General features: G+C 43.1%; 2 protein-coding genes across 3 annotated transcripts; one reads left to right on the forward strand and one right to left on the reverse strand.

Moving 5' to 3' along the window:
• Positions 1-1,896: 1,896 nt before the first annotated feature.
• gask1b (golgi associated kinase 1B) lies at positions 1,897-11,106 on the reverse strand. Its single transcript, XM_086222195.1, has 4 exons — positions 10,171-11,106; positions 7,957-8,174; positions 6,399-6,625; positions 1,897-4,449 (listed from the first exon to the last, which is right to left on the reverse strand). Exons 1-4 carry the CDS (start codon positions 11,009-11,011, stop codon positions 4,242-4,244), a joined length of 1,494 nt encoding a protein of 497 aa, XP_086078321.1. The 5' UTR covers positions 11,012-11,106; the 3' UTR covers positions 1,897-4,241.
• A 1,140-nt stretch (positions 11,107-12,246) lies between these two features.
• Positions 12,247-19,981, forward strand: tmem144b (transmembrane protein 144b). Of its 2 annotated transcripts, none has more exons than XM_086222718.1 (12): positions 12,247-12,414; positions 12,512-12,679; positions 13,481-13,603; positions 13,968-14,067; positions 14,141-14,221; positions 14,569-14,668; positions 15,071-15,150; positions 15,728-15,846; positions 16,400-16,519; positions 17,833-17,930; positions 19,431-19,484; positions 19,644-19,981. In XM_086222718.1, the coding sequence occupies exons 1-12, from the start codon at positions 12,318-12,320 to the stop codon at positions 19,725-19,727; spliced, it is 1,224 nt and encodes a 407-aa protein (XP_086078844.1). In that variant the 5' UTR covers positions 12,247-12,317; the 3' UTR covers positions 19,728-19,981. The 2 variants fall into 2 exon arrangements, with proteins under 2 accessions (XP_086078844.1, XP_086078845.1); XM_086222719.1 differs by having other exon boundaries at positions 14,590-14,668.
• Positions 19,982-21,383: the final 1,402 nt, after the last annotated feature.

Genomic DNA, 21,383 nt, shown 5'->3' on the forward strand with positions numbered 1-21,383 from the left:
TTGGCCACAGCAATAACTTCAGAAAAGTGCTTTTAAAAGTGCTGTAAATTTCTCCAGACGAGTAATGAAATCCATGCCTCTCTCTCTCTCCTTGAGTGTGCAGGAGAAGTCATTTCAATTCAGGACAACAAAGTTAAATCCTCTCAGACTTTTTTAGAGAGAGCGGATGAGCTTTAAATAACGTGGCAGCACGCCCGGCCTGCAAAATGTGTTTCTACACGTTGCTGAAGTCATCAGGTTTTTGTTGTGTGCTCTGATTCTACGGATCCTAAAGCAATGAATCGTGGCTTTTTAATTCAACAAGCAAGTTTTGACACGACTGAAACGTGTTGACATTCTTGAAGTTTCACCTCTGACGCCTTCAACAGCATCAAGACACCAACTCTCGAGGCAACACCAGGACATTTTGTTGTGTCTGGTGCTGATTGTGCTGTAGGAGACCAAAGAGAATCATTTCAGTCATTATCTTGCCATGTAATCTACCTCTGAAGCTTTCAGACTGCAGACAGTGACCACCCAGATGCCCTGATGTTGAAACATTCCTGGAAAGTCTTGGCACTGGAAGTCTGGATAAAGTTCCAGATGCCTGCGAGACCGCATGGGCCAATCGTGAGTCAGATAGAGCAGTGTGGTCTGAATGCTTCAAAGAATATAAAAGGAACACTCAAACATTTTCCATCCATCCATCCATCCATTTTCTATACCGCTTATCTAAGGGTCGCGGGGGGTGGAGCCTATCCCAGCTGACATTGGGTGAGAGGCGGGGTTCACCCTCGGCGGGTCACCAGTCCTGTCGCAGGGCCATCAGGAGGAATTAGGGGCTCAGTTTCTTGCTCAAGGATACTTGGACATGGTCACCAGGGGAAGTGAGCAGGAAATACTCTTATTATGCATAGTTTTTGGGGCGAGACAAGCAGATGGATCCCCCTTCTCTCCATTCTGAGATCATTATGGAGGTTACAGACCCCTGCCGGACTCCTGACTGCAAGTTAGCTGAGCTGCAGGAGCGGAAAAAGGTCTCAAAAGTCATCAAACACAGCTTTCTCCAGAAAGAATTAATCCAAAAATGCATTCATAGAACTGGAGTTGCGGTGGCGGTTCTGTGTGGTGGTGGTTGGGAGCTTTCCCAAGAAGTTAGTAGTATTTCTTTAAAGCCAGTTGGGGTGGAATGTGAAAGTGGACATTTTCTGGTCTGATCACTCCCTGGTGATCTCATGGATTTGCCTTGTTGAAAGGATTGGTTTGGTTATGATTATCCCAGCCTTGGAATACGACTAAAGTTGAATATATTCATGTAATCTGAAAAATGCTGCAGAGCGAAGTGCCTGAGGGCCAGCTGGACTGTGTGTGTGATGACATTTTGTTAGTCTAACACCGGATGCTGAATTTTGCAAACAATCACCTCAAGTGGTTACAGGACTCTGCTGTTGAGTTGCGAGCAGCTTCAGTTCAAAGCTTCGTGAGGTGTCATTCAAAACATGAATAAATAAACAGCATCACTTTTCTCTCATCATAAAGCTTCCACGCACAGGCACGGTTTAAACATGAGTTCAGTGTAGGCTGATGGAGGGATGTGAAGGTGGTCGAGCTGAGGTCAGGAGAGCTCCACCGTTCCCGTGGTGTTTGGAGTCAACAGCCAGCAGCACACGGCTAAGATGAGCCGCCCCGAATGCCCCAATGGTCTTCACTCTTTTTTTTTTTTTAATTGTCATCCTAACGGGAAAATAAGCAAAATCTTAAGAAGAAACACAAAATGTGTGTGGGACAAATAAGACACAACTCTTCATACATTTTACTGTCTTTAATGAATGCTTATATGCCAAAATAATTATTGTTGCTGTTTCTTTTCCAGAATCTTCCATATAATGTGACTACTGACTAGAAATCAACATTCCATACTGTAACTCAACCGCACGAATGCGAAAAACCTCTTTCAGTGTAACTTTGCCTCTCATACGTTCTATGTAAATTTTATGCATGTTATGTAGTCTAGAGACTTCAAATATACATCAGATTTAATTATTAGACTGAACAAATACGAGACATTTTTAATATATGATACTTCCTCCAATGTTTTCTAATAATATTGGAATGAAAAATGAATCTTTTTACAGCTCAATTTTACAAATCAATGAAAGGAAAATTCATACATTAGCTATATAAGACGCAACTTGTTTCATTTAGTTTCTTCTTCATGGGACTGCAAAATGCCAGATAATATGACTGCAGAATTGAGGGGGGAAAAGAAACGCATGTTTTAATTTAAAATCTTTTAAATACCTTAATGTAAAATCTCTGTCAGTGTCATGTCATGGCTAACTTTAGACGCTTGTTTCTCTCTTTTGCAGTGGTCTACTTTCCCTGACTTGGTCTACAGGCGGGGATGAGCGTTCTCTTTGCTTGACAGCTTGTATTTATGTTTCCTGCGTCTTGGTCAAAAGTTCACTTTTCTCAGTATGATTGTTTTCATCTGAAAATATGCCAACACACGAGAGTTAATTCCACTGCAGAGCACAAAGGGAACTAGGGGAGTTTTTCTAACGCAAACACACGGGGGCTTGGACCCCACTGACACACTAATGCGGGTGCAGAGGGGTTAAATCAACAGCCAAGTGAATCCCCGTCACGGACGCAAGAAAATAACTCTCAAAGCCCTCTTGAGTCCGGCTCTCCAATTCCAAAGTGCGCTGTTTATGACAGCACCAAATGCGGACGCAACACTCTGGGTCAGATTGCAGAGTCACAGACTATTTCTGACCATGCCTCGGCTGCAGACATGATGAGAAATAAATATCTTCTCTGATGCACTTTGACGTAGGTTGTAAAAAACAAAAAACAAAACTCTTTTAAATAGTCCAGAGGAAAAAAGATGGTGTTGAAAATCAGAGTTCAACTGTCACTCCGTGTCCAAATACACATCGATGACAGAAAACGCTGCCAAGTTCGCTTGAAAATGATGGACAACATCAAACACCTGAGAGAGGATGAATTGTTTTAATTCTTGTTCACTTTTAAAAATTACAAATCGGTACAAAAATAAATAAAAGGGGAAACTGTTACAGCAAAGGTAAGTTCTTTAGCAGTCCTACTGAAAGCGAGAGTGCGGATTAACTAGGATCTGATATTTCTTTCCTGTTTCTGACGGGCTGTCACTGCCCAGGTGACTCTTACAGAATATACCATTTTCCTTTTATTGCATTCATACATCATGCAAATCCCACTCACAGAAGGAGATGTAATAACTGCTGCATGTTCTTCATGTGATGGTGAAAGTGCTGCCTCAGAGCAGGACAGGAATAAAGACTAGTGTCTAATCACCTTGTTAGTTTCCTTAAGTAAAAAGATTTTAAAAAATGTTAATTGAAGTATCCTGAGTGCAAATGACGAGTGATTATTCGTGTAACGTGATCTGCTTTTGTGCAGCATCACATGAACTTGCTGTTTTCATGCTCCAGTGATTATAAACTCATCTAAAAATATTTTGCCTACAAATAAATACCCCTGTGCTCTATCGTCCCGTCTCCTTGGATTAAAATGGCCGATGTAATGAAAAAAACTGCGTTATCAGTCAAATTTTGAGTGAAATGCACAACTGCCAAGATATCAAAATCCGCGTCAAAGTAAATCAAATCTGACGACTCGGCTGGCTGACGGAATGATAATTCCTTCTTCTTTTCCTTCATTTAAAAGTCCTGTGGTGTAGGATTTCTTTCTTTCCCACCAAAGTAATCGCCGCCAATACGTTGGTGCGCAAGGTGCAGGGAGAAGGAGCACTTCTTCCATATGTAGCAGAACTAGCATTAGGTAGTTTGTGGAAGTATCATCGTGGTGCCACGATTTGGAAAAAACATAAATGCAGCATTTAGAAGAAGCAGATCTATATTTTAGATTCTGTAGTCTGCCAGACAGCCCTCTCTCACACTGTTCTCCTCCAAAAACAACCAACCTTCGGTGAGACTTCAGCCGCTTTCAGATAACATGTACCAAAAGGAAATGTTCCATCTGTTCTCAGACACAATAGCAACCTGCCAGCCCAAACAAACACACTTTGCTTTCCAGAGGGCCAAGTACCCCATTTCTGCCCATTTTGCAGTTGCCAGTTGAAGCATTCACACTCAGTGTTCGATAAAAAGTGTTGCATTCATCATTTAGGCACAAAAAAGTTGGGAAAAAAAGGTTTAAAAATACCAGAAATGACATCACAACACCAATTGACTTGCTTTGACTGGTGGGAGCCTCCTTCATGCATGCATTGTGATGACTTTAATCCCGTGAGCATTGATATAAGTGAGAAGGACCTTTGCACGTCTCTCAATAACATCAATCAGCTTGTCGATGCCCTGCCGGCCACCCTGGCTCTCCCAGTACATCTGGTCCAAAAACAGAGACTGGAGCAGCTTCTCCCTCAACTTCCTGCTCCTCAGCACCGACACCGCCTGCTCCGGTAGCCTGGAGAGGAGGACACATTGGCAAAGTCAGCCTTTCCCAAATTAAACTCAAATCACTAATCTGTGATTTTATATTAATCCAATAGAGGAGGTAGAAAGTCTGGGAACAATAACAGCTGTGGTGAAAACAACACAGGAGGCCAAGTGATGAGTCAAGAACAACCTCAACAGGAAGCACTCAAGGCAGAGAGAAAAACACACTTCCGCTGAGGATTCCACGCTGGGCTTGGCCTGCCTGAGGTCGAGTATGTGAAAACATTAGATGGCAATGAGCTCTTGTTCACGTCCGTAGTTACGCGGTCAAGAAATAAAACAATTGTGACTTTTAATCAAATAATCCCACAATGTGTTTCCAACAAAAACAAATGGGCTGAGCAACCAAACTGTGATGGACAACCGGAAGGCGGCTGAACAAAATTGCAGCCAAAGTGCAATTTACTGCTCTCGCTCGCTGTTTTTCTTCCTCGCTGAGTTCTGAGAGGATTTTCATTGCCTGCAGAGGAATTCTGAGAGAAATATCCATATAACTAATATATCCTATCACAAGCAGGCAGGACAGGATCAGGTGGACTTGAAATATCGACTCTTACGTGGCTGCTGATTTATCTGTTGAGCAGCTCAGTTTGTTCCCCAGTTTGAACTGAAATGTTTTATTCTGTAACTTAAGGCATCTGGAGCTTTTGTGGATCACAGCTAATTTAAATGTCTTGTGTCCTTCATATAGAAGCTGCAGGATGGACCGTGGGACTCATGTTTGGAGTTACTCCTCCGTCTCCCCTCCTCAGTGATTCGCTGATCAACAGGTGGATCGGCGTCTCCACGGTGCGTATTTGAGGTTAAAAATCCACACAGATGCATGAACACATGGTTGAGGTACAAACTCAACTGCTGAGTTTCATATTTATGGCTTGAAACTGATCTTTGCTTAATTTAGTCAGTTAAAATAAACAAAATAAAAAGTGATACTTTGCTCATTTGAAAAAAATTGGATTTTTTTGGTGAAGGAGACTTTATTGTCCCTCCATCCATCCGTTTCCTATGACTCATCTGAGATTCGGTCACGGCGGCAGCAGACTGAGGAAGGTAACCCAGCCGTTCCTCTCTCAAGCTGGTCCAGGGGAATCCTGAAGGGGCTCCCACGGCAGATGAGATATATAATCCTTCCAGAGTGTTCGGCGTCGGTCAACCAAAAGGCCTCTTCGCAGCTGGACGTGCCTGGAATACTTCCAACAGAAGGCGCCCAGGAGGCATTCTAATTAGAAGCCCTACCCGCCTCAGCTGACTCCTCTGGACATGAAGGAGCAGGGGTTCTCCTATGAGCTCCCATCAGACGTCTGACCTCCTCACCTCATCTCTAGCACTAGTAGATACACTTAAACCCAGCATAGCTCTGCTGATGTTGGTATCGATCCCAAAGATGCCCAGACTTTTTCTCCTGCTCAGCTAAAAACTCAAACTCGATGGTCAAGGTTGCATAACTGTACCTGACACCTGATGGTGGGCTGGTTGTGGCCCCCGGGCTCAACGTTGGGCGGCTCTGGTATTGATGTAAGTTGACAACTACTCAACTACAATTATTGAGAAATATCTGACAGATATTTCTTCCTTCCAGAGGAGAATAAATCCTGTGACAACATTCAATATTTAACATTTTAATACCCAGAGAAATTGCTCCGTGTCTGCTGACGGGTGCCCAGACATTCATGGCGTCAGTCGTAAGGACCTTGTGGATCCTTTGATTTTTTTCCTTTAGTATTTGGCTTTAAGAGATTATAAACATTAACTGGTCATGCTAATTAGTTTATCTATGCATTACATGATTTGCTTAATGCACCACAATAAAAACAGATTAAAATGTTATCCGTATTCAGTCAGGAGCAATTATAAATCATCCATGTGTCCCAAGTCATTCAAACATACATTTTTACCACAACTTCCATCTCAACTTACTCCTTGATTCCCTCCAGGAGCCGAAAGTCCAAGTTGTCCTCATTGCGGTCAAAGTACCCCCTGTTGACGGTAAAGACCAGGTGCCTGGGGTCATGACCCCTGTGGATGATGTTGGCCAGTTGTATGTGGTCCGGGTTCCCACATTCAGCATGGTTGCCCTGTTCAACACACACATCCTCCTGCCGGGGCCGGAACCCACAACAACTCTGATCCAGACGGCTGTGAATCTGCATGAGAGAATACTTGGTGTATTGGTAATACAGTATTATCACAGAGGGGAGTGAAGTTTATGGAGGACACTTCTTTTGACTAACTTCCTCTAAATTCCATGACTGCATTGCTATTTTTATTTCAAGCTGAAGTAATTAAGTTGGTCTGGCAAAGAAAACAGGATCTAACTCATCATTAAGAGGTTTAAGATGAGAAGCCAGAGGACAGAGCGACTGGTGTGTGTCAACATCCACCAGCATATGAAGTATAATCAGACAAAATACTTCCAGGATACTTCACTTCATCAGTGCAATGTAAGAAAACCCAGTAAAAAAAAGCTTATACATTTTCAGTTTTGACTGACACGGAGCCGTATCAACTCTGAAGCTGTAGTTGATAAAGTTGTACTACAGTATGTGTAAATGGAGACTAATTCACATTTCCAGGTGGGCTGTGAATTATCAAACGCTGGCTTGCAAAAATCCCCTTTTGTGGGATTCCTACACCTGACGTGTGGAGTAGCCCCTCTTAGCGCTCCACAGATAGCCGTGAGAGATAGCAACCGCCTCATATTTAGCTCATTTATAGCCTGTTAGCTCGTTAATGCTAGCGCAGTGTTCACAGCTTGTCCAACGTCCGCAAGCAAAAGTTTTTCAACGAATTGAAGGCAAATACTGGATCAAAAAATACACAAGGGGAAGAGCTTTGCAAACACATCAGAGATCATTATGTTTTCCAAAGGAAACGAGTGGACTTCCAGTGTGTTACACACACTTACAGATTCCAAACCTTTGTATGTGCAAATGAAGCATGAGGGTCAAATTCAGGGCAAGACAGAATTCATCTAATATAACATGGAACCTTGTCTCATGATGACTTCCTAGTGGGATTTGTTCTTGTTAATTGCACATTATAAAGTTCATTCTGTTGTAAGGAGACTCATAACTTGAAAACTCCCAATAAAGCAGATAAGAGATCAAACTTCAGTTCGGGATTATGTACATTGAGTCACTTTACAACTTTGCTCCTTCATGGACCATTTGGATGAGATGTGTCCTCAGAGCCAAAATCAGATCTGGAGATTCAGGCGACACACACACACAGGAAATTAAACATCTATTCAGCAAATGGACACTGAGAACATTTGACCTATTTGAGTCCTACCAGCTGTTGGAAAATATTGCTAATCTCAGACAAAGGGCTTTTTACAAAAGCCTCTCTATGAAATGTTTCCGGAATTCAGGGGAAGGCTTGGGAGTGTTTAGCATCCCAAACTGAAGGACAGAGGGTCACATTCATCTGTCATGATCACAGCAAGACCTCTGTGTTCCGAGATTCTTCCACTTACCTGTAACAAGAAATCAAATAGCGCTAGTTTGCTCCACTCGTAGTGATGAATCGTGGAGCAGCCGGACTCCGGCTTCGGGACGATGTTTTTTTGCCAGCATCTCAGTTTTAGGGAGCGCTGGTACTCCCCCCACGTTAACCTGACAGTGGACCGGCCTGCTGTAGGGTCACCTGGGTAAAGAGATGCTTCCCATGCCACCACGGGACTGGGCTGACCATCTAGGATGAAGGATTACACGATCAGGTTTCAGCAACTGTTGAATCACTGTGTTTTCATCCAGGAACAATTCAGTTGGGTGCATGGCATGGCTGCACGGCACTGCAAGTGAAGGCACCTTACTTTGGTACTTCACGCAGAAAGCACATTTTGCCTTTCAAATATCCATGAACTGGTGTTTCGAGCTCATAGAGGGGTTTTTCCCCTCCCTTTCTTTATAACTCCAGAATGCAGAAAGAACCAGAAACACATGTTTAGCTCGAAGCTAATGGTGACTGACAGCAAACCTGTCCAAAAACTCATCATCCAGTAAAGTCCCTGTCTCCTTCATCCAGCTGGATGCCCAGTAATCCACACAAACTTTGATTTGTGCTGAAAATAAAGAAGTGAAGAAGCTTCTTAGATGAGAGGCGAAACGTCTTCACCTACAAGAGGGGAGTCCAGTTGCCTTGTTTGATCATTTTTGAGAATTGCTGAAAATAAAGTTTAAGCAGCACCTCTGATTCTGTGCTACCGTGAGCGAGAGCATCCGAAACTTGTTATTAGCTGGAGCTGAAGCATACGGCGAGAGAAAGATTCATGAATTGTGCCGGATGATGAGTTTAGGAGTCTGTAAATCAGCTTTTGTTTGAAGAGATTTGTTGTTGTTAGCTGTTGGTCAACATTAGCATTAAGCTAAATATACATGGCTGGCTCTTTCACAAAGAAGTGAGGCAGCAGTGAGCCCAGAAGGCAAAACACACTCTATAATGCAGCAGTGCTCTGGTGACACTTTTATAAAAACAAAACAAAAAAAGAATTGCATGAGCAGCTACTAATGTCTTTAGTAATGTAGGAGCTGGTATTACAGCGTAATTATCATTTTCAAACCATACACAAAAGGTTCGACAGTGCCGCCCACGTAAGAGGAAAAGGAAGCAATAACAAGCAGAGCAACAAGTGGTCCCACAGCTCAAATCCACGCTGGTTCTCATGGGTTTTTATACAGATTTCATTTAACTGTTTCATCAAACCATTTACAAATCCATCTCCGAGACACACGCGGTGCAATCTGAGGTAAAAAGTGGCATGGAGAGGAATCAAAATTTCCCTTGTTTGTCTTTGCTCACGAAGAAAAAAATAAAGGACAAACGACGTGACAAACACAGGAAAGTGGCGTGCGGCTGGCTCTCACCTCCTGTGCCAGCTCGAGTTCTGTCAGTTCTTGCAGAGTACAAGAGTGAGTCTATTCCCTTCTACGTGACTAAGAAATCTGCGAAAAATTTAAAGTAGTTTTGCAAGATCTTGCCGAAGTTTTCCTCCGTGTACCTCGGGTGGATTCCACTACCAAATTAAGCCAGACAGAGACAGACAGACACAGACTGACAGACAGACACAAATAGACGGACAGACAGACACAGACACTGACAGACACACATAGACAGACACACACAAGGCATAACCTTAATTTTAACCCAACCTCAATTCAGACCTTAACTCAAACACTGACCAGGAACTCATAAATTATGTTGTGCCCCATTAAGACCAGTTTTTGGTCCCCATAAGGACTTTGGGTCCTGGTAAAGTTAGTGTTTATTCAAGAAAAGGTCTCCAACTGGAAATTCTCTCTGTCTCTCTCTGCCTCTGTCTTCATGGCCCCTCCAGGCCTCCTGAGAAGTCCCTGTGGATGCGCTGTCTGTCAGTTCATCATTGCAATTCTCAACTCGACAGAATTCAACACATTCCCGTCATGGGAGAATGAGAGGGTAATGGAGTCATGACATCCCCGGGGCCCTTCAGAACAGGAGCAGGAGAAGAGGGTTCCCTCAGTCTGCTGCCTCTGCCTCACGAACCGGAGGTCGTGTACTTGTTGCCATGGGAATAAGCGCACATATTAAACGTACATCTGAAGCGCCTCGCCTCAGCCAGGCTGTCACACTAACAAGGAGAGCGTGGAGTTACAGGGTAGTTAATGCGATGTCATCAGGCTTTTTTTCAGCTCAGGATCGGTGGACCTACCGTGTAAGAAGGTGAACCGCCTGCTGACGGCCGGTAACGTCCTATTAAGCCCGAGCACCCGGTCCAGATGGAAGGCGAACACCTCGCTGGTGTCCACGGGGCTGTGAACCACTCCACACCGTCCCCCGCACACCTGGCTGTGTTTGGTGTTCTGTGGAAGGTTCGTCTCAGCCTCCATTATCAGCAGTGACGGCGAGTCTCCGCGTGAAACTTCTCTGAGGCGCAAAACTTTGGCGTCCGCAAGAAAGCGCATCACTTCGACATCCTGTGCGCTCAACCATGGCGGCGCCTTCTGGCTGTATATTCTAATAGAGCTAACGAGATACTCTGGGTCTGAGTGTGATTTATGAATAGATTTATAATCAATATCCTTGGTTTCTCTCCTGGAAGTCTCGTTGCGCTTAATCTGGTCCCGAAGTTTGCTCTGCGTAAAAACGGAGTTACCGGATGTGTTTCTTCTTGCTTTCCTCCTCAGTTTGGGTCTGATAGTTGCTCGAATGTTAACAGGCTTGAGCCTCTTAGACTTGAGAGTTATGTACACCACGTTGGACCTTGTGGGCACCACAATGCCGGCGTGAGTCTGCAAATCCACAGCAGAGTCTGACAGGTCGCTAATCCCCAAATTATACAACTCGAGTGTGTGTCGGTCCTTGTCTTTACCGGTCCTTCTGCCCCGGTGCTGCTGCTGCTTGGAGAATTCAACTTGTGAAACTACAAAACATAAATAGAAAACACATACGCTGGAAATTAATAAGGTCCTTTTTGAGAGAGGACACCTCCTGAAGCTGCTGGCGAGTCTTAAAAAAGGGAAGCAAAGCCAGAGAAAGCGAGACTTCCCCATTAGAAGTTATGGCGCTATCATGGTTGAAGGAGCCAAACTCAAACCGGCACAGCAGCCCAAGTTTAGAAAAGTCTTTAAGTGGCCATGTAGTGCACAGAGACAACTGCGCAGTGGATGGATGGGCTGGGAAACCACCCTCCAAACAAACACGAGGCAGCTCCAACCCACCACCACCACCACCCCAGTCCCCACATCACACATTTTTTTTTATCCAATAAACCAAATGGATAATTACCACAGATGAGTCACTGTTGTATTTTCCTTTCACTTCATAGCCCAAGGCAGCATGGAGCAAAATAGGACAAATTATATGAACTGAGACTCAGAGAATATAGAAACATGTTCTGTTTTACCTCAGTCAGAAAACCCAAAGAAACTGAATAAAAAAAGTGATAAATCTACAATTAAGCACTGGATATCCCATTCTTGTACAAATAAATCGCATGCATATCATAAAAACAAGATGTTATGAGAATTTAATTGGAGGAATTTGTAACAAAGTGGTTGGAGGTGAATGTGATTCACGTTCTGAGCTGGAGAACAATTCCTGTGTTTTAGGCGACATCTGGTGGTGTAAATTGGCTGAACAAAGTTTGAAATTCGGGTGAAATGAGGACAATGGAGGACACTTGAACAGCAGGAGAAAATATGCTGTTGGGAAGGAAGGAAGGAGAAGCGGCTGCATTGTACAGGATTTCCTGAGGCTGAAGATCAAGCAGTTTAAATATAGACTTTTTCTGTTGGGGCTTCTGTTGATGGTTTGTACAAGTTTGTACGCTTACTTTCCCTTGAGTAGTCCATGAAATTATTTTTACCCCTGTACGTATTTAACTGAAATGAATAGAAGTCAGCGCAGTCCACTCGGACTAAACCACACATATGCTAATATTCATTCATTGTAAAGCTAATCTGACATTTTGTTATGAATTCATTTTAAATGCAGCTCTGGAAAATTATTTATTTCACATCCCGTGATTTTTACAGGTTTTTTTTTTTTTTAATTATCATATGAACTCTGTCTGTTACATAATGAACAGCATATTGAGGCTATTTAAAGAGGATGTTGTGTTCATGTTACATGAATCCAAAACTTGGAATATTTTCCCAGCAACAACAAAAAACGAGAGTGAAATTACAAAACTGCGCCAAATTGGTTAATAATTCTCAGATTCACTGTTACTTCCGCATTATTTGACTGCGTCATACTGTTAATGAGCTAAATAGCGGCACCTGGCTGACGCACCCGCAGACTCACTCGACCTCCGGCGGATTTTAACGGCGCTCAATTCCCACATGAAAGAAACAAATGTTTGCTTTTAACATGCGTCAAGCAAAATTGCTACCCTTTATTTTATTTACCACGTTATTGATGGTGAGCTGCCAGAGCTCTGAATACCAAGGAGGTACTAAACAATCCGCCATTCTCATTTGAAGCTCCTGAGTGGGAGGCCTGGTTCTCAGCTACACTGTCTGCAAACTGTTGTCATTTGATTTTTGCAGGGTGCCAAGATGAGGGAAGTGTTTCAGCCCCCGAACTGGAAGCATTTCATTTCAACTTTAATTCCACCAATATGACTCATTTCACTTATGGAATTGCCGCAAACGTGGTGGCTGTGCTGTTGTATGGAAGCAACTTTGTTCCCATCAAAAGAATAGAAACGGGAGACGGTAAGCAGCACAGTCCGTTTGCAGTTGTTAATAAGCTACAATCATAATTGATGATGATTTTGTTTGCCTGATTTCATTTTTCCACACAATTCCAATGAAAGATTTCAATATTGTTCCCTTTTAAAAGGCGTTGTAGGCTGTTGCGTATATCTGCTAAATGTCACGTGCTTCACTGGAAAAGGGGGACTGTCTTTACTGTGCACAGGACTAAATCAAAGTTGCACAATGTCTCAGGTGATGCCGGTAGCTGGCAGGAGGCTAGCTATCCCCTAAAGTACTAACAAGTAGGTGTTGCGCTCACGAGCATGTTTGACCCTCCTGACTTACTGTGTGACTCCAGAGTGCAGAAAGAGCCAGCCACTGACGACTGCAGATCAAACTCTGAGCCAACTTCACCGGTGCAGCCGCGCTCGTCCACGGTCGCGCTGAGCTGGAGGTGTTCCAGTTTGTTGGCTCAAATCAGTTGCTCTCAAGCTTAATATACGTAGCTGGCTCTTTCTGCATTCTGGAGTCACAAAGATGTAATCCAGGAGGGAGAAACACACCTATTTGTCTGTTCTTGAAAGGGAAAATACACTTTTTGGGTTGAAAGAAAACCACTTAAATTGAGTTTTACGTTCCCCCTCCTCAGCAGACGTAGTCGCGCTTTGCATCGGGATCATATGGCAGAGAGTGAGGCTTAAACGCCGGAGCAGCACCAGAACAGGAAACGGGTTTAAAATAAAGCCTGAGGTTCATATCAACATGCGGCATGTGTTTGCAGCTCATCTGAGATTCTGCTTGCGTGTTTTCTGTGGGCAGGGATGTTTTTCCAGTGGGTAAACTGTGCAGCCATCTGGGTGGTGTCGATGGTTGGAGACCTGATGCTTCAGTCACCAAAGTTCTACCCTTTCGCGATGCTTGGAGGTGTAATCTGGGCCACAGGTAAACTCAGTTTAGAAGATTGTAGTCTGGCTGCAATCTGGTTTCCTTGTGTGGACACTCTTTAATAAGTAACACATGTCCTGCCATGCTGGATGTTGGAAAAAAAGCAATTGTTTCTACACAGTAGGCATGGTATAAGATGGAGGCATTGCTCCACCTCTTGCCTGGTCACGAGAGATATTACAGTTTCAGTTAATTTGAGGACTGAAAAACAATTATTCATTAAGGAAACTTCAATATTCCATCTTGAGTTGGATAAACAGCATTTAATCAGTGATAATCTGGCTGTTGAACAAGATTTTCCTCACTCCGGTATATAAACTGGAGGACGCGGCTGAACTTCCTCCTTCTATTTCATCTGCAGGGAGTGTAGCAGTCGTTCCGATTGTAAAAGCAATCGGTCTGGGCCTTGGAATTTTAATTTGGGGATCCTCTAGTTTGTTGATGGGCTGGGCCAGCTCAAGGTGAGTGAAGATACACTCCTCAGTCTGCCTGAGTGGAGAAGTTCACTCATCTCTGAACGAATCTTTGTCGCAGGTTTGGCTGGTTTGGGATTGCTGCTCAGGATGTTTCAAGGCCGATATTAAATTATTGTGGCGCTGGATTGTGTCTGCTGAGGTAAACTGAACATTTTGAGGTCTCTTGCATCTCGGCAAGAGAAGAATCTACTGTGTGTGTGGGGGGGGGGCATTTGACTCCCATCAGAAGGAAAACCTGTCGTGAATTTCAATCGGCACCTTGACATTCTGCCCCAAGAAAGAAAAAGAATATTGTCAGAAGTGATCTGCATTAATTTGTGCATGAAAATGGAGAGACATGATATCTTTGAGCATTCATACTAAAGCTCCCAGATACAACTCCAAAAAAGAAAATTGCTGTTTTGTGTTTTTGTTCAGGGTTGTCGTCGTTGGTCATAGCAGCTGTTTGTTGGGCTATTTTCAAACTACTACTTCTTAAACTTTTAGACAACTTCTCGTGTGTTCCAGTGGGCTGATCTTTTTCTTTGTGAAAACGGACGTGGAGCTGCATCCCAATCAGGAATCAATTCCATTACTCATTGACAGGGTGGGTACATTGAACAGATGTTGTTTATTTTCCTCAACCCAGTAATTTAACTTTATTTTCTGAAGGAAAATCCATACTTGCTACTTGATATTCTATGACCAGGTTCATGTGGACTGGAACATTCTGATATGTAAGGTCATGGAGTGAGCAGCAGTCACATGAAGACGTGGACTGTTACCAATCGCTTCACGTTGTTGCAGTTTGTCACCGACTTGTCGGACTCGGCTCTGTAAACTGTCACGTGCAGAAAATGGAATATTCTCCAAGCAATGCATGCACACGCCTTCATGGAACTGTCTTATTTAGATAGGATGAGACCCAGCAGTCGGTGTGAACACGCTGAGATGTGACTTAGGTGTTTTGTGATGAGAGACGTCGCTTCTTATCGTTCCCTTTGTGCAGAGAGCAAGTTCAGGCAGCTACGGACCAAGTTCCTCAGAGTTCTGGATTGACGTCATCGGACCAAAGACCAGGCGCTTCATGTGAGCTCTACTCATTCTGAGTCTGCAGGCTGCGCACAAATACTGCGCATGCTTGGAGCCAAGCTAATTGGACAGGCTTGTACAATCTTTTGATTAGCTATCAGTAGACATGTTTCTCAAGGATAAACGGAGACTAGATGTCGGAGGCCTGTCTTAAAAAAAAAAAAACTGAGCTGGCTACCAGTTTGTCTCTCTGAGGTGAAATTGTTTTATTCATGATTCAAAATCATTTAAATGATCTGGCTCTTCCAATACGACTTGCATTCACCAAAATGTAATGAGCAGGAAGAGGCGCAGGAACGCTCTGAATTTAAAATGAAAGAATACTGATTTTATACGATTGTATTCAGTAGTGTCATCATCGTAAAGGTGATGCACAGTTTGTCTGCATTGATGCATTTAGTAATTAGCTCTCAAACACTCGAGTGTATTTACATCTCCATGAATACTCATCATTTGATTTTGAATCCATGTCCCCGGCCGTGCAGTGCTTGTGAAGGCAGATTAATTCCTATTTGAACGGTGAGTAAATGGAGTGCATCCATCATGCAGTTTCTCAGCCCTCTGGTGTTTTCAGAGGCTGCTTGCTTGCTGTTGTGTCAGGCCTGCTGTACGGGTCCTCCTTTACTCCCATCCTCTACATTAAGAGCCATTCATCATGCCATGACAGTGTGTTCCATGGCGCCAGCGTCTACGGTACGTCTTGAGCGCTTGGTGATGGCCTTCGCCTCACAGGACCACCAGGATACCGTTACGTCCGAATAGATGAAAAGATGGAAACGATTAAAATGCTCCATCGGTATTAGGTCATGAACATTTGCAACATAATTTATTGTTTATTTCAGCTGATATGTTAAAACTGTACTAAATGAGCTAAAATATTTTAAAAATGTCCAGGTATGCATTTGAAATATGTATCTCCCTACTCAGATATTTCAATCAAAAATACATACCTCAGATGTGGTAGACAAATGATTTTTGGATATAATACAAATGGAAATCTATAGATTTAAAATATGTTGAATGTATTTTCCTTAATTTTCGAGGCTTTTCCGTGAGCTGCCACCTCGTTAACATGTCGTGAAAACTCGTATCTGACACTGGTTTTTCGACACAATCTATCATGATTTCTACTTCATTGGTCTGTGTCTGCTTGCAAACAAAGTAATTACTCCTGTTTCGTTGTGTTGACATCCTAACCTTACAAGAACAAAAGCAAATGTCTACTCTTGTTTCCATCTCTGCTCAGACCTGGACTATGTTTATGCACAGTGCTCTGGCATTTTTGTTGCCAGCACCGTGTACTTTGCCATCTACTGTGCTGCGATGAACAACAGGCCCAGGATCTACTCCCGCGCCATCCTCCCAGGTAGGGCCTCCAAAAATGCCACCACAGCCAGTCTTGAATGTCGGAATTGTCTGCATGTATGTACTCCATGATGTCATAGCTAGCCTTAGTTTGCTTTCAGATTTAGTCCCTCACTTCCAATTCACTTCATGCATTTCTGAGTAGAAATGACTTATTGGGATTTGGAGGACTAATCAAACGCAATCATCTAGAACTGCTTTTTCCTCAGATGTTCGATATTTTCCCTTTGAAGCCTGAAACCATTATGAGCAGCTGTACAAAAAAAACTGCTCATTATTCCAGTCTAGATTGACCCCATGGCTGAGAAAAACCTCTTCATATTCTCCTCAGTCGCCTCCCTCTGCCATTCACGCCCAGATCATGAGCTGCTGCCCCAAGTCACCTTTCAGTCAAAACTGGAGTCCCAGCCAGCAGTTTTCCATCAGCTGGTTTTATTTCTATGGCCCACATAGTTTTCATACACTGGAGGGGCAACCAGAATTATTAATAGCTTTGACTGCAACAGGCTGTTGTGGAGGAAATAAAGCAGCTTCCTATGTCATGCTGTAACCCAAACATCAGCTCAGGAGGATTGGCTGCACTGTGGATGTTGCGTCTGTCAGTGCGGGTGTGGTTTCAGTCTGTGTTTACAGCCAGCAGCCTTTTTTTCTTCTGTCAGAGATGAGATATTTCGCTTCATTGAAAGGAGCCACTTTTGAACTTGAGCCACTTATCCACTGATTGTAATTTCTTACAACATCTTTGCTGGAAATCACTGACACCATTGTTCGGCAGTTGCTTGGAGCGCGAAATGTCAACAGCGGGATTTGAGTTAAAATTCTGATGGCAGCTAGAAATTTAAAAAAAAAAAGGAAAAGTATCATTAAACCATCTGAGTACCGCACAAAGAGAACAAGGTGCTTGGGTTTTGCTGCCTTTGATGGAGCACTGGTGAGGGGGGGGGGGGGGGGGGGTGTAACACTTAAATCACGAATGCCGTCAGTGGTTTCATCAAGACAGAAAAAAAATGACCGCTCAGCCTGCGGTTGAGCGCCATCTGTGCTGCCGCTCTTCACATCACCAGTGTTTTCATGCCGTTCGTTATGTCAGTCCTTCAGTTTCTCACTCTGTAGAAATGTCACAGCTCCAGTGGAGTGACGATGGTTACCTTGAGTCTCCGGGACAAAGCCTCTTTCGTTTATATCGCGGTCTTGTTGAACAAGCCTTGTTTCCTACTTGACGTTACTCCTGTGTTGCACACTCTGCTTGCATGCTTGTCTTCATCTGCATGTTTTGACTCCAGCACAGACACTCTGGTCTCGTTATGTCTCCAGGTCTGTTGTCCGGGTCGATGTGGACGTTGGCTACTTACTGCTGGTTCCTGGCTAACAACTACCTGAGTGCTGTCATTACCTTTCCTATTGTCACAGCAGTGAGTTCATCGTGTCCTGACAGCTCAGTCTGTGATTGTGGAAATCAATATCTTGCAAAGGATGAATCTTCCAATCCTGAATTTTCTCATGTTTTTGAATCTACATTATTTACACAGACAGCATTATTTTGTTTTGCCACTGACATGGTCTAATTATTCCCATGCATGTGTCTGACATGAAAGGACCCCCACAGAGGAAGCGTTGTCAGTGTGTAACAGAAGGCTGGCTCTGAGTAGAGGCTGTAAATGAGAGAAGAGAGAGATGCCTCAGGGAATATTTAGCTTCATCTTATCCAAAAGAATATTAAAAGTAATTGTTTGTGTAATTAACTATGGCAAGCTGAGCTGGCTTTTCTCAAAAAGGTGTGTGTGTGTGTGTGTGTGTGTCCCTGTGGGCACTGGAAATGCATGACAATCAAGAAATGGATGGAAATCATCAGTCCTAATATGAGTTAAATGCTAAATCATGTTAAAAAAAAAGGTCTATTCAACCTTAATTTCCATTCGATATTTGTGAGGGATCCTTTTTTTTTTTTTCCTTTTTTTTTTTTTAAGAGCAGCTGGTTCAATCCCCTGCAGTTTCCTCTGTGACACAGAAAAGGAGTTCTCAGCACGGTGCTGGTCCTGCTTCAGAGTTGATCATCCAACTTGTCAAAAAGACCGTTTTTTTTTTTTTTAAATGAAATGGAAAAATGTCTTTGACATTTAGCATTAAAAATGTAGCGCTTAAGTTTATTCGGTTTGTAATAAAAGTCTTGTGCATCGCTGCCCCGGCAGTTGAATGAGTTCACGGGGTCCTCGGCTGAAACAGACAAGAATTTCTGATTGGTACATCACTGAGATGAAAGGTTAGTTCTTAAGCAACCGGGACATGCTGGAGCTGGAGCGAGTTCTGCACAACTTTTCATGAAAAGCGATTCAGTTCCCAGTCCAGAGAAACCTGCTGCTGACAGTGGAGGTCATTTCATTCGCTAAAGGCTCTGTGGGGATTTGCAATTGTTTCAGATATAAAACAGTCTCAGCCTGCCAGTAGCAGTAATTCAGTCGCAACTAGTCCAGATCACCCTGAAACACTTGTGCTTACGGACGCTGTGCCACCGTTTTCACTCTCGGCTGCTGAAACGTGACTTGATTCTCACCTGCGCCGCGAGTAAAAGCAGGTGTCCGTTTAGCTGATTTGGCCATGAAACATCAGGTGACAGGAAGCCAACAAAGTCATAAGATTTCATCCTCAAGGTAGAATGCAATGAGGTCTCTTAACGGGGCTTTGGATGTTTGGGTTTTAGTTATTCTTGTCCAGCACTAAGAAAATATACACAAGGATTCAGAGTTATGGAAACTTGGCCAGTGATTGCATCGATTAGGCAAAAGACACACGCGTCAGAATTGCTCACTGAAGGCTTGTCAATGTGTGTGTAACTTAACGCCATTTTAGAATAACTTACATTCTGAAGTGATGACATGGATTCAAAGTAAATGCTGCGCTTGTTTCATTTGAAGGGATACGGCCTGGTTGCAGCAATGTGGGGATCCTTGGTGTTCAAAGAGGTTAAGGTAAGGAACGCACCACTGATTGTTGCTGTTTTCAAAGAAAGATCCACACGGAAGAGTTTGAAATGTGGATGTGTGGTGAAGTAAATTGCACTAAAGAGCACATTTTCCACTAACAGTTAAGTGCTGCTGATGTAAACACCGGTTCTGTTTATTCCTTAGGGGTTAGTCAATTGCTTAATCTTCTTATTGGCCTCCTTTGTTGTGCTGACCGGCTCCTTGTTGACGGCCATCTCAAAGCTCTAATGTAATTAAGAGGAAGTGACTGTTGGACTCTGGATTTGTTAAATCTGTATTTGGTGCTTAAAACATTGTCATTAGTTCTTTGTTTAGTTGCTGCTGACACAACTCTCAAGCTAACACTTGTTTTAGCGAGACTGTGATACTAAAAGATACTGCACATTTCTTTTTATAATATACGGACATGGTGGATGTTTGTGTCAGCAGTTGACATTTGTATTTTTGCAAGAATGATTAAATGTTTGAATTGTTTGTCCACAGTTATCACCTTCAAGCTTTCTTTCTTTTTTTTTTTTTTTTTTTGAAGCGGTGGAAAAATGTCACACTTTGTAGGTTGCGGTGAATATTTTTCACTAATCCTGCTGAGACTGTCCTTGTCTTTTATGTTCCACGTGTGTGCTGGATAAAATAGGAATACAACATGAAGATTTGAGAAACGGCTTCGTGCTCCGTGTCCAGGGTTGTTAGGCGCCTCTTGACACGCTGACGGCAGCCTTATGCCGTTTTCTGTATTGTCACCTGCCGGAGTGCAAAGCTGGTTTAAAAGTGAACTGATTTCCACCCACACGCACAGATGATGTTCCCAAGGCAGCTCTCTGAAGGAGATCTCTTTTTTTATACTTATTATTATTATTATTATTATTATTATTATTATTATTATTATTACCACAATATGGCCCAGACCATCTTTTTTTATGGAATTATCTTTTTGGCATTTATGGTTCATAGTGACGAGAGACTGACATTATAGGCAAGTTACAGGCTTCCTTAGGCCATTTTTACCCAAATGTAGTTTTTGTGTTTTACTTAAACGAGCTTTGTGTGTGCAAAAACAAGATAGAACGCACACACACAGCCCTGACTGTAAACGGGAAACGAAAACACAGCTGGAACCCTGCCATGTTTGTTCTTGTCACGTTCTTTTTCTCTACAAAAAGAATTGCTATACTTACACTTATACAAATGGTTTCCTTTTTATTGAAGCACCTGAGGCAAGTTTTAGTCTGCATTCCACATCTCTCTCTTAGTCCGGGAGCCAACATCAGTAGTGTAGTTTCCTTGGTGATGCATGGCAGAGCTTCTTAGGGGAGGACAGCATTTGTTTTGAGTACCAAGGAGTTCCAAGAAGCACTCCACTTCTGTGCTGAGTAATGTATCAGTGCATGATACACTGCATTTTAACTCACTTGAATTTAAGTGGGGAAACGGGACTTCAAATCCCTTATCAATTGGAAAAATTGAAGGAAACATGGTCATCATGTGAGGAGTACACAAATGACTTGATAAGTGCCTCTGAATCTGAACCCCCCCCGGCTCCCAGAAAGCCAATGCATGAAATTAAAACTGATGTTTGCTGCTCTGTCAAAATTTAAATTGACAACTTCACAACTGTGTCGTATCACGTTCAGAGGAGGCACACCTGACTAAGCAGCACACCTCCGTGGTGGTAAACGGCTCAAAATAAAGGGTGCTGTCATGTGAAGAGTGTTGCATGATGGAGCCTCGATGTGGCCGACATGCATTGCTGAAACCAGGAGCAGTGAAAAGACGAATTTAAAGGTCCAGTTTTTCCACTTGGCTGCTTTCAAACAGTTGATCCTTTTCTGTACATCTGTACTGCACATGTTTATGCACCTCGACGAAGGGGCAAATCCATCTTGC

The sequence above is a fragment of the Aulostomus chinensis genome, chromosome 13 (genome assembly GCF_037954235.1).
Source record: "Aulostomus chinensis isolate RoL2024-O1b breed Wild chromosome 13, RoL_Achi_v1.0, whole genome shotgun sequence".
NCBI lineage: Eukaryota > Metazoa > Chordata > Actinopteri > Syngnathiformes > Aulostomidae > Aulostomus > Aulostomus chinensis.